The 13,199-nt window shown below is 42.9% G+C and overlaps 1 protein-coding gene across 9 annotated transcripts in view; it reads right to left on the bottom strand.

Moving 5' to 3' along the window:
• Positions 1 to 13,199, bottom strand: part of rhbdf1a (rhomboid 5 homolog 1a (Drosophila)) — a 383,683-nt gene that overhangs the window by 46,152 nt on the left and 324,332 nt on the right. For all 9 annotated transcript variants that reach the window (XM_072268572.1, XM_072268574.1, XM_072268575.1 and 6 more), the window contains 2 exons: positions 12,418 to 12,624; positions 5,262 to 5,384 (listed from right to left, as the gene is read on the bottom strand). In XM_072268572.1, the coding sequence (XP_072124673.1) occupies positions 5,262 to 5,384; positions 12,418 to 12,624 (330 nt within the window). The remainder of the gene's footprint in view (positions 1 to 5,261; positions 5,385 to 12,417; positions 12,625 to 13,199) is intronic.

Below are 13,199 nucleotides of genomic sequence, written 5' to 3'. Positions count from 1 at the left end.
CATCCAACACAAAAGGCAGGTTTTCCCATTAATTTTACTTCCCAATCCCATTCCGGTACATTGGTCCATCACCTCCTCTAATGCCATGACACCACTCTCAGGATAGAGGAGCAACACCTCATATTCTGTCCAGTAACTTCCAACCTGATGGCATGAACATCGATTTCTCTAACTTCTGGTAATTTCTCCCCCTTCTCCCCTTTTCCATTCTGATTCTCCTCTTACCTCTTCTCTTCTCTTAACCTGTCCATCACCTTCTAGTGCCTCTCCACTTTCCCTTTCAGCCATAGTCCACTCCCCTCTACTATTAGATTTCTTCTTCAGTCTTTTATCTCTTCTACCTATCACCTCTCAGCTTCTCACTTCATCTCCCCCTCCTCCATCCAGCCACCTTCTCCCTCATCTGGTTCACTTCTCACCAACTTGTACTCTGTCCCTTCCCCTTTCTTACTCTGGCTTCTTGCGCCTTCCTTTACAGTCCTGATGAAGGGTCTCAAGTCTGAGAAGTTGACTGCTTATTTCCCCTCATTGATGCTGCCTAACCTGTTGAGTTCTTCCAGCATTGTGTGTGGGTTGCTTTGGCATTCCAGCATCTGCACAATCTCTTGTGTATATGAAGATGCATTTCTAATACCAGTATTATATGAATAATATACATTCACTTAATTCCCCAGGCCAGGCAGCATCTCTAGGAAGAGGTACAGTCGATGTTTCAGGCCGAGACCCTTCGTCAGGACCTGACGAAGGGTCTCGGCCTGAAATGTCGACTGTACCTCTTCCTAGAGATGCTGCCTGGCCTGCTGCGTTCACCAGCAACTTTGATGTGTGTTGCTTGAATTTCCAGCACCTGCAGAATTCCTGTTGTTCACTTAATTCCAGCAAGTTATTGTCAATAACATGGCATTCCTCATTCTGCACAATGCCCACTAGATGGAGACATTTCAAAGGCAATATGAGACAAGCGCAGCAGTATCACTCCCCTGCACTAACCAGCTCTAGTCTGGATAAACAGACCATCTATGGCTCAAGTTTTCTGAGAAACTGAAAGGGTATGTTCACGCCATTCTCATCAAAGTCAAGATGTCTTGAACTGGAGCAATTTGTACCTAAGCAAACTTCTATTGATGTAGACCTTGGGTCAATTTTCTGTAACTGCTATTAAAAACTTCCAAGGAATACAGAAAATTCAGCATAGTTTTGGGAGTATCCACAGGTTAAAACACGATTCCATTTGTTGCTTTTCTTTTTACTGTTTAGCACCTCCCCTTACCATACATCAAATAGTAACATCATCACATTCATGCAATGGAATTCACCTTAAATCACACCATCAAACAGAACCAATCAGTATAGTATTCTTTCAGGAACGCCCACTTGCTCTGAGAAAACCGATAGTGTTACAACTGATTCCGTGGTGACTTCCTTGGGGAACAACACTGGAAAAATCCATGGTATGTTGATATTGAGCATTTCTATGGCAACACATGAAGACTACGCACCTCTTTACAGATTGGATAAGCTGCAAAAAGCCAATGACTATCACTTTAGTTACAATTCCAAGAATCCACCTTCCTGTAAGAGAACTGCATCATTTCACATTGAGATCCTACAATGAGGACTGAGAGTGTAGAGGGAAGGTAGCAAGTAAACGGAAGTGAGGGGAAGGGATTAGGCAAGAGGCTGGTGAGAGATTGGGCAATCAGATAAGAAAAGGATAATGAGAAGATGGAGCAAGGTGGGGTGGACAAAGAAAGGCATTGATTGAACTAGTGGGAAAGGAACACAGAGGAAGTGGGTTAAGTGAAACAGGAAACTTCACTGTTCACACCCTTGGGCAGAATATAAAGTGTTGCTCTTCTAGCCTGTATTTGGCTTCACCAAGGCATTATAACTGGAACGAGATAAAGAAGGCCAAAAGCAAAACGGAAGAACAGCACCCCATATTCTGTGTGGATAGCTTTTAGCTCAGGACATCTAACGCTGGATTCTTGTTCATCCGCACCAGCTAAGGGCTGCTAAAGGAGATACCCGATAGAGTCTTTCTATATCAACCCCCAATGACCTTTTCAACAGTGGATGAAACATTTGCTGAAGGATTCTTGCATCAATCAGCTCCAAGGGCAATTATTCAAAGGTGACAGTGGGCCGTACATCACTGCTTGATGAAGGCATGCAGCAAAGCTGATGACTCCTGAAGCACTTCAGATACGTGTTAAGCAATAGAACATACAGTATAAAATGGAAGTATCCTAACATTACTGTGCAACAGTCATACATCAACAAATGGCAGTATCTAAGGTAGTTTTTATTTTTTTTAATTCGTTTTTGGGATGTGAACAATGCAGACACAAATTTATTCATTTATTTAGATACAGCACAGAATAGGTAGGCCCTTTGGGCTCTTCAAATTGCATGCCCAGCAATCCCCTGATCTAATCCTAGCCTAACCATGGGACAATTTACAATGACCAATTTACCTATCAACTGGTATGTCTTTGGAGTGTGGGAGGAAATGGGAACACCTGGAGGAGAGCCAAGTGGCTACGGGGGAACGTACAAACTCCTTACAGGCAGTGACGGAACCTGGGGCGCTGGCCCTGTAAAGCATTGTGATAATCACTATGCTGCTGTGCTGCTCCAAACAAGATACTCTGAAGAAGATGGTGGTGAGTCACAGACCTTTGGAGGAGATACTCTCATAGTAGGATTGCCAACTTTCTCACTCCCAAATAAGGGACAAAAGTAGCAGTCAAATACGGGACACTTGCATTTACCTCGAGAACGACTACCATGACCATGAAGCCTTGCGCGGGTACCTATGTGTGCATGCGTGACGTGCGCATACGTGTACCTGCTGATTTTTTTTCTACAAATTGGTTTTGGCTTAATCCTCCTGAATCTGATACACTGTACATACATTATTTCTACTTTATATAGGCTGTGCATTTATCATATCATTCCTGCTTTTACTATATGTTAGTGTTACTTTAGGTTTTATGTGTTATTGGTATGATTTGGTAGGTTATTTTTTGGGTCTGAGAACGCTCAAAAATTTTTCCCATATAAATTAATGGTAATTGCTTCTGCGCTTTACGCCATTTCAGCTTACCAACAGTTTCATAGGAATGCTCTACCTTAGCGGGGGAAATACGGGACAATGGCGGTCCCTTATGGGACAAACCAATTTAGCTCAATATACGGCATGTCCTGGCTAATATGGGACAATTGGCAACCCTATCTCATAGTGATGTTGGACAGGAAGTTCCAGGATTTAGGCCCAGTAATGCAGAACCAGTTATGTGTTCCCTAACCAGACTAATGAACTCTCAAGGAGGGGAGTATGCAGGTGGTGTTCCCATATGCCCAAAACTTTGCCCTTCTTAATGGCAGGGCATGTTTGCAGTGCATTTTTTAAAAGATGATATATACCTACTGTGTACTGCTTTTTCCTTTATAAAGGAATAATGGATGGGCTACCACTCGAGAGGGCAACTTTACCCTTGGTGGTACTGAGTATCCTGACGACTCTTGACATGCATTGTTGATGGTGCAAAGGCACTGGGATGCGAGGATACAAGTCACTTGCTTCAGGTTACCCAGTTCGTTATTGCCACGATATTCAGGTGGCTAGTCCACGAGCTTCTGGTCTACAGCAACCACCAGGGGTATTGACGGTGGGGAACACAGTAATGATAGTGCCATTGAAACTCTCATTAGGACACATTTGGAATATTGGGTGCATCCTGGTTACCAGATTACAGGAAAGGTGTGGAAGCTTTGGGGAGGGTGCAAAACAGGATGTTGACTGGATTAGAGAGAGTTAACTTTAAGAAGTCGGACAAACTTGGACTGCATTCAATGGAGCATCAAAAACTGGAGGAGGATCAGATAGAAGTTCCCCCAAGGCTGAAAATGTCAAATACAAGAGCTTCAAGTGATTTTTTTTTAATGTCTTGCACTGTACTGCTGCTACAAAATAATTTTTCATGATGTATCAGTGATACCGAACCTAATCCTGATTTTGAAAGAGGAAAAGCTTATGAGGCAAGTTTCTTTAATAAAAAAATCGCACGCACGCACAGCGGCAGGTGTCTGGAATGTGCTGCTGGGAAAGTGATGGAAACGTATAATTGCAATATTTAAGAGGCATTTTGGTCAGGGACATGAACAGAAAGGGAATGGAGGGATATAGATCAGGTACAGAAAGATGAGATTAGCTTAGACTGGCATTATCACCAACACAGGCTACTTAGGCATAAGGGCCTGTTTCTGTGCTCTACTGTCCAATGAACGTCAAGCTCCTGTGGTTAGAATTTCCTTTGTTGCTGATAGTCATGATCTGGCACATCTGAGGGACTCTTTACTTATCAGTTCATACATGAATGCAGTCTGGGTTATATTACCACCTCAATAATTTTGTAACCAGCAAATCTGAAAATCCAAAACCCTATCAAATAGACAACGGTTGATGCATTCCATTCTAAAAGATGATTAAATAATTGCCTGAAGAAGGGACTCAACCTGAAACTTTTTCTGTTAATTCATCTCCACAGATGCTGCCTGGCCTGCTGAGTTTCTCCAGCATTTTGTGTGGGTTGCTCTTGATTTCCAGTATCTGCAGAATCTCTTGTGTTAAAGAATTGCCTTCAACTTTAAAAAAAATATTTCAAACAAATCAGGAAGAAACTTTTTGAGTAGATGGAAAAACTATAGAATAACAGAGCCAGAAGGGTAATTTGAGGCAGTGAATCTGGACATAGTTGTTAGTAAGCAATTGAGTTAATGCCATTCACTCCCTTCCCTCTTTCCCTGAAAACCTACTTATTTCAAATGCAAGGCTAGATCTGTATCCAACCATTTTTGATCAGGTAATTCATTCTTAGTAACAGGCAGAAGGAAAAACACCTACTGAAAATCTTTTAACATTAAAAGAGGTGATTACCCACCACTATTTTTTTTTGTTTAGAGTGACATAACATTATTTCACAAAATTCAGAAGTGGGATATTTGCTCAATGGGGCCTGATTCCAATTCCACACACATTTAATTTGCACTGAGGTAGTTCCACCAGTCAGCACTGGTTTGCAATTGCTGTTTAACTTCCATGCCTAATTCGCACTGGATATTCTTCAACCTTGTTAAACAGCTGCATGCAGGAAACACAGCCTCAAGCAACAGAGAATTGATGCCAGCATCAAATAATGATCCAAAGCGCAGTATGCATATCATTACATCCAATCATCTCTTTAAAGGAACCTCACCCTTGCAAAAAATGAGGTATCCAACTCATCTGGGAAATCCACAGTTTCTTCTTCTGCAAAACTGGCAGGGGTAAAGCTGCGTCGCTGAGCTCTCCTTGTTGTACTTTCCCTGAGAGATCGCCCCTGCAAGAGAGGTTGGCAATTCAGTGAATTTTAAATTATTCGCAGTTGAAGTTGTGAAACAAAAACTTCCCTGTGCTTACAGGAATGTCAAAGCAAATTTATTTTCAAAGTACATGTATGTCACCGTATAGAACCCTGAGATTCATTTTCGTGTGGGCATACTCAATAAATCCATACTTGAAGGAAGTGAGTACCTTCGACTGCCGAAGCAAAGTGAGAGGTTAAAGATCTCAGTGAACACTCCAGCCAGTTGATCAGCACAGGTTTTTGGCAGTAATATTAAGTCTGACCCTCAGTAGCTAGGAAAAGAAATCAATCCTTTCAAGATTACCACCAAGAAAGAGATCAGCGTTTCAAAATGACATTAGCCAATGGGTCAATATCCATTGCTTTATTTGACTGGAGTTCAGGTTTCATATTATAAACTCTTCATTGTTACAGAGCATTTCCAACGTTTTCAGCTCCTGGTGAAGATCTTTGACCTGAAATTGTTTCTCTTTCCACAGATGCCCAATCGATCCAACATGTTCTATATCTGCTTTGTTCTCTGATATTCAGGAGGCCACACATCTGTTCTGTGCTGAAAACCTTTTCTTAATGTGCAGGCAGATATGGGAGGCCTTTGTTCAAAGTGCTAGGACTTGGGTTAGGATTGGGGGATGTGGGGAAGAAAGAGGAGAAATATAACTCAGGTGAATGGATCACTGGAGTTTTGGAATGATAATGGTTGGTAGGCTTTGTAGGAAGTGTTGGGTGATATGGGATGCACAGGCTGTAAAGATGGTCAATGGATGCAGATTGGGTTCCAACAGGGGCGCAGGGTTATGAGGATGATTTGAAGGCCAACTAAGTTAACACTTACTATACCAGCTCCGAGATGGTTTATTAATGCCAGCCTGAGTACTGTTCAGTCAGGTCCCCCTTGTCAAGCACAGGCATGCCCTATAGGTGGCAGTGGAGGAGCCCTTGAGCAGTGCAGATCAAGTAGCGTGCAAGTATTATTCACACAGGGACCGGGAGCAGAGTCAGAGAGTTTGCCCAACCCACAGAAACCCCACATTTCATCCTTTTAAGATCCTATATGGATCACACAACATGCAAAATATAGAGATCACAAGATCCAGTTTCTAAGCATTCACGCATAGCAAGTTTGTTTTTAATTGACTTGTATATATTAAAGACTAGCATGCAATTCACCAGAAATCTATAATGTTTGAATCTATTATACCAAGAACAGACTTGTCTGGATATCACACTGCGACACCGGTGTTCTTTGATCTCAATCCTGTTCAAATTGCAGGTAAATTTGAGTCACAGGATGTTATATAAAGACAACACTGTGCAGCAGTTTTTTTGTGTGAACTGGGTTTAGTTACAGGGCTGGAATAACAAGGTATGAACATGCCACCTAATGTCATACATCTTAATCTGTGCACAAGGAGTGAGTATACCTGGCTCTGGTACTGATGCACAGTGAAAATCTCAGGAAAGAAAGGATAGAAACACAACATAAAATGGCAAAATAACAAAGGAAAATGCATAATGTGTCCATGCACACATTTCTCTTTTCAACAGAGACAGAAGAGAATGCCTTATATTCTATCTAGGTTACCTCTAACCCGATGGCATGCATATTGATTTCTCTAACTTATGGTAATTTCTCCCCCCTATCTTCTTTCTTTTTCCATTCCCCATTCCAGACATCCCACCCTGCAAAAACTCATCTCAGGGAGGTAGCACCATCAATTTGTGGGAGACTTCCGGGAGGGGTGGGATGTCTGCAATAGAGTAGCTCCTTAGCAGCTAGCCAGCTAGATTAATTAATGATAGCTATGCTAATGAACAAATGACACCTGTTAAACTCACCTCAACAAGTCTTTTACAGTCTTAACCCACCATGGGCGATAGAAAAGTCACTGTCGCAAACAGTGCAGCGAGCAACACTGTCATTATTTTTGACCCCTATTAGGCAGGGGTATACTTTAGTGTAGTCTGGGGTGACGTACGTTTTATATATTTTTTTGGAACACTCTGCCATGGTGCGCTCTCACTCGCGCGCTCTCTCTCTCTCGTGGTCGCTCTCAAAAAAATTGATTTCTGTGATATTGTATATAATTTGTGGGCATCAGGGAGCCACTATTAATATGCAGGAGACTCCCGGAAGTTCCGGGAGAGGTGGGATGTCTGCCATTCTGGCTCCCTTCTTACCCCTTCTCTACTCCTCACCAGCCTATCATCTCTCTCTGGTGCCCCTCCTCTTTCCTTTCTCCCATGATCCACCATCAAATTCCCACTTCTTCAGCACTTTACCTTTTCCACCTATCCCCTCCCAGCTTCTTGCTTCAACCCCACCCACACAACTCCCTTCCCCCTCACATCTGGTTTCACCTATCACCTTCCAGTTGTACTCCCTTCCAGTCTTGATGAAGGGTCTCGACCCAAAATGTTGACTCTTTATTCCTGTTCATAGATGTTACCCGACTTGTTGAGCTTCTCCAGCATTTTGTGTGTATTGCTCTGGATTTCCAGCATCTGCAGAATCTCTAGTGTTTACAGAATACAGATATAGTAGTTCTGGGAGAAAAACAAACTGCTGGAGGAATTTAGCAAGCAGTGCAGCATCAGTGAAGGTGAACAGCTGCTGAGTTCCTCCATTCGTTCATTACCTGCTTCTCTTTTTAATGTTATTATTCAAGGTCAAGACAAGTCAAGTCACTTTTTATTGCCATTTCGACTATAACGGCTGGTACAGTACACAGTAAAAACGAGACAACTTTTTTCAGGACTATGGTGCTACATGGAACAATACAAAAACTACATTGAACTACATAAAACTACACTAGACTACAGACCTACCCAGGACTGCATAAAGTGCACAAAACAGTGCAGGCATTACAATAAATAATAAACAAGACAATATGCACAGTAGAGGACAGTAGGTTGGTGTCAGTCCAGGCTCTGGGTATAGAGGAGTCTTATAGCTTGGGGAAAGAAACTGTTACATAGTCTGGTCGTGAGAGTCCGAATGCTTCGGTGCCTTTTGCCAGATGGCAGGAGGGAGAACGGTTTGTTTGAGGGGTGCGTGGGTCCTTCATAATGCTGTTTGCTTTGCGGATGCAGCGTGTGGTGTAATTGTCTGTAATGGCGGGAAGAGAGACCCCGATGATCTTCTCAGCTGACCTCACTATCCGCTGCAGGGTCTTGCAATCTGAGATGGTGCAATTTCTGAACCAGGCAGTGATGCAGCTGCTCAGGATGCTCTGAATACAACCTCTGTCGAATGTGGTGAGGATGGGGGGTGGGAGATGGACTTTTCTCAGCCTTTGCAGAAAGTAGAGATGCTGCTGGACGTTCTTTGCTATGGAGCTGGTGTTGAGGGACCAGGTGAGATTCTCCACCAGGTGAACACCAAGAAATTTGGTGCTCTTAACGATTTCTACGGAGGAGTCATCGATGTTCAGCGGAGAGTGGTCGTTCCATGTTCCTCCTGAAGTCAACAACCATCTCTTGTTTTGTTCACATTCAGAGACAGGTTGTTGGCCCTGCACCAGTCCGTTAGCCGCTACACCTCCTCTCTGTATGCTGACTCATCGTTCTTGCAGATGAGACCCACCACGGTCGTCTCATTGGCGAACTTGATGATGTGGTTTGAGCTGTGTGTTGCAGCACAGTTGTGGGTCAGCAGAGTGAACAGCAGTGGACTGACCACACAGCCCTGGGGGGCCCCTGTGCTCAGTGTGATGCTGTTGGAGATGCTGCTTCCAATCCGGACTGACTGAGGTCTCCCAGTCGGGAAGTCTAGGATCCAGTTGCAGAGGGAGGTGTTCAGGCCCAGTAGGCTCAGCTTTCCAATCAGTTTCTGGGGATGATTGTGTTGAATGCTGAACTGAAGTCTATGAACAGCATTCGAACGTACGTGTCTTTTTTGTCCAGGTGGGTTAGGGCCAGGTGGAGGGTGATGGCAGTGGTGTCGTCTGTTGAACGGTTGGGACGGTACGCGAACTGCAGGGGGTCCAGTGAGGGGGCAGAAGGGTCTTGATGTGCCTCATGACGAACCTCTCAAAATACTTCATGATGATGGATGTGAGTGCAAATGGATAATGAATTGAATTTAAAATGCACTCTGCACATTGAAAACCACACTTAAATTGGGGAAAGAAATGGACACCAAATTAAAAAAGGTAAAGAAAATGCTGAAGAGCTTTTAAAAGACCGAGTTGAAAAAGCCGTTGAAGTGTCTGCTGTGTGATAACGTGACAACTCAACAGATAAGAGACATCCCTTCTGTCTGTCTGAACCTGTGGTATTTGATAACACACACTAGTGTGCTGGCCACACATCTGGTACAAGTGTGAGTAAGATCTCTGTAAGTAAATCCATTTGTAAGTCTTGTACATCACTGGGAGTCCAGCGTTTAGTGTTCATCTTTAAATAATTTGAGCTTTTGACAATAAGGTTCCCCTTCTCGAAGCATTACAGTATTTCTGATGCATACAGAAATATGTACTCCCAGTACTCCAGGCTTGGGCCAACTCAGGCAATGTACATCTACTGACCTTGTGTATCTCACCTAATAAAACTCAAATGTGCCAGTAGATACGTTTTTATTGTTTATATTGGTCTCAAGACTCCTTAAACCACCAGCACTACTTTGCTCTATCCCTTTTCAATCTAAGTGACTTTGTATTTGTATGATATTCATTTCAGAATCAGGTTTATTACCACCGACATGTGTCGTGAAATTTGTTAACTTAGCAGCAGTACAATACATGATAATATAGCAAAAAAATAAGTAAATCAATTCCAGTAAGTATATGTATTTTGAATTGATTAAAAATAGTGCAAAAACAGAAGTAATACATATTCTTTAAAAAAGGTAGGTGTTCATGGGTTCAATGTCAATTTAGGAAACGTATGGCAGAGGGGAAGAAGGTATCCCTGAATTGCCGAGTGTGTGTGCCTTCAGGCTTCTGTATCTCCTTCCTGACAGTAATAATGAGAAGAGGGCATGCCCTGGGTGGATGGGGGTTCTTAATGATGGATGCCACTTTTCTGAGGCACTACTCCTTGTAGATGTCTTGGATACTATGGAGGCAAGTACCCAAGATAGAGCTGACTAATCTTACAACTTTTTGCAGCTTCTTTTGGTCCTGTGCAATAGCAACCCCCCCCCCCCCACACCTCCCCGATACAAAACAGCTATGCAGCCTGTTTGAATGCTCTGCACAATACATCCATCAAAGTTTTTGAGTGTTCAGGTGACAAACCAAATCTCTTCAAACTTCAATTGAAATATAGCCACTGTCTTGCCTTCTTTATAGCTGCATTGATATGTTAGGACCAGGTTAGATCCTCAAAGATCTTGACACACAGGAATTGAAATTGTTTAATCTCGCCACTTCTGATCCCTTTATGAGAATTGGTTCATGCTCCCACGTCTAACCTTTCCTGAAGTCCACAATCAGCTCTTTCGTCTTACTGACGTTGAGTGCCAGGTTGTTGCTGTGGCACCATTCAACCAGCTGGTATCTCACTCCTGTACCATTCTCATCTCAGCAAATTTAGAGATGGCATTTGAACTATACCTAGCACACAGTCATAGGTACAGAGAGAGTATAGAGCAGTGGGTTAAGCACACACCTTTGAGGTGCTCCAGTGTTGATCGCCAGTGAGGAGGAGATATTATCACCAATCTACACAGATTGTAGTCTTCCAGTTAGGACATTGGTGAGGCAAGGGTTGATTCTAGACATGACCAACCTCTCAAAGCACTTCATCACTGTAGGTGTGAGTGCTACTGGGCGATAGTCATTAAAGCTGCTCACACTATTCTTCTCAGGCACTAGTATAACTGTTGCCTTTTTGAAGCAGGTGGGAACTTTCAACCGTAGAAGTGAGAGGCTGAAAATATCCTAGAATACACCTGCTAGTTGGTCAGCACAAGTTTTCAGAGCCTTACCAAGTACTCCATCAGGGCCTGCTGCCTTGTGAGGGTTCACTCTTCTGAAAAAGAGCCTGACATCACCCTGCACTGGTGCAGCAGGAAGCTTCACAGCTGTAGTTATATTCTTCCTTTCAAAGCGGGTATAGAAGGCATTGAGTTCATCTGGTAGTGAAACATCGCAGCCGTTCATGCTATTGGGTTTCACTTTGTAGGAAGTAACATCCTGCAAACCCTGCCATAGTTTACACGCATCCGATGTCGCCTCCAACCTTGCTCAAATTATTTCTTCGCTCTTGAAATAGCCCTCTGCAAGTCAGGACTGGGTCAACCAACTTAAATGCCACAGATCTAGCTCTTAGCAGAAGATGAATCTCCTGGTTCATCCATGGCTTTTGATCTGGGAATGTACAGCAAGTTTTCGTAGGCACACACTCACCCACACATGTTTTAATGAAGTCAGTAACAACTGCAGCATATGCATCCAGATTCAAAGATGAATTGCTGAATACCGTCCAGTCCACCAATTCAAAGCACTCATGTGCTTCCCTTGTCCATACCTGCTTGGTCCTCACTACTGGTGCTGTGGTCTTCAGTCTCTGCCTATACTCAGGGAGTAGAAGTACAGCCAGGTGATCAGACTTTCCGAAGTGAGGGCACGGAATAGCACAGTAGGCATTCTTGATGTTAGTGTAACAGTGGTCCAGTGTGTTGTTTCCTCTGGTAGTACTAGTGATTTGTTGATGTAAGCCATCAATAGTTTTTCAATGTATCAGAGTGGGATACTACCTGTCACATGACAACTTCTATATCTGCTCCTTTTGTGCAGAGACAACAGAACTGACGTAACAAAAGTTATTGTTTCCAATAAAATCAAATGTGCCAACAATAGTAATCATACCTGAATATTGCTGTCAGTACTATTTGATTAGAAGTAGGATATTGCTCCATTTCAAACCGTGACTACTCAGCAGTTGAACACTTTAAAATATATTCCAGAATGTCAACTTATACAGTACGATACAAACTTCACTGGACCAAAACACTTGATTGTGAAGAATAACTATGATTCAAATCCTACCCTTCACCTACCTTTACCAGGGCTGCTGCTGCCCTGAAACTCATCTTTGCCACAGATTCCCTCTTTCTTCGTTTGGGAATACGGTTGTATCCAGAGCGAGAGCTGGTGAAGGAGCACAGGGATGCAGCACCAGGCGTGATTGGAGTATGGGGAACACTGTAGCCGTCATTTTCATCTGGCATCCGAAAAGCTCTTCCTCTGGCCAGTGGGTCTACAATCTGCATCAAGTTAAAAAAAAATAAAGAGCAAACATGAAATTAAATAAAAGCATTTCAGAAAAAGGCCCTCAACTCGACCCAGGGTAAAAATCCTGAAGACAAACCAACTAGAAACTCATCCACTACTCATTATGTAACACACTCAATATTCCAGCAAGTGCAATGAACTCCAGTACCAGGCAGATTTTAAAATAAGCATAATGACTTTGCCTGCTTTATGTCTTCATGTTCAATACGCCCATGTTAGCTTTAATACAAGTACGTTTGGCTATCAAACCACAACACAGAGGTGCATATATAATCTTTTATAAAGGGCCACACGTTCTCCATTAGAATTTGACAGACCATTACACAAAAATGAAATAAGTGCTTTACATCATTTGAGTCAGAGTCATAGAAAAGTACAGTACAGAAACGCTCCCTTCAGCCCATCTAGTCCATTCAAACCATTTAAACTGCCTAGTCCCATTGATCTGTACCTAGACCATAGACCTTCATACCACTACCATCCATGCAACTATCTAAACTTCTCTTGCATATTGAAATCGAGCTTGCATGTATCACTTGTGCTAGCA

Source organism: Mobula birostris, chromosome 9, assembly GCF_030028105.1.
Source record: "Mobula birostris isolate sMobBir1 chromosome 9, sMobBir1.hap1, whole genome shotgun sequence".
NCBI lineage: Eukaryota > Metazoa > Chordata > Chondrichthyes > Myliobatiformes > Myliobatidae > Mobula > Mobula birostris.
Note: the sequence above shows the minus strand (reverse complement) of the source record. Positions and strands in the feature narration are given on the sequence as shown.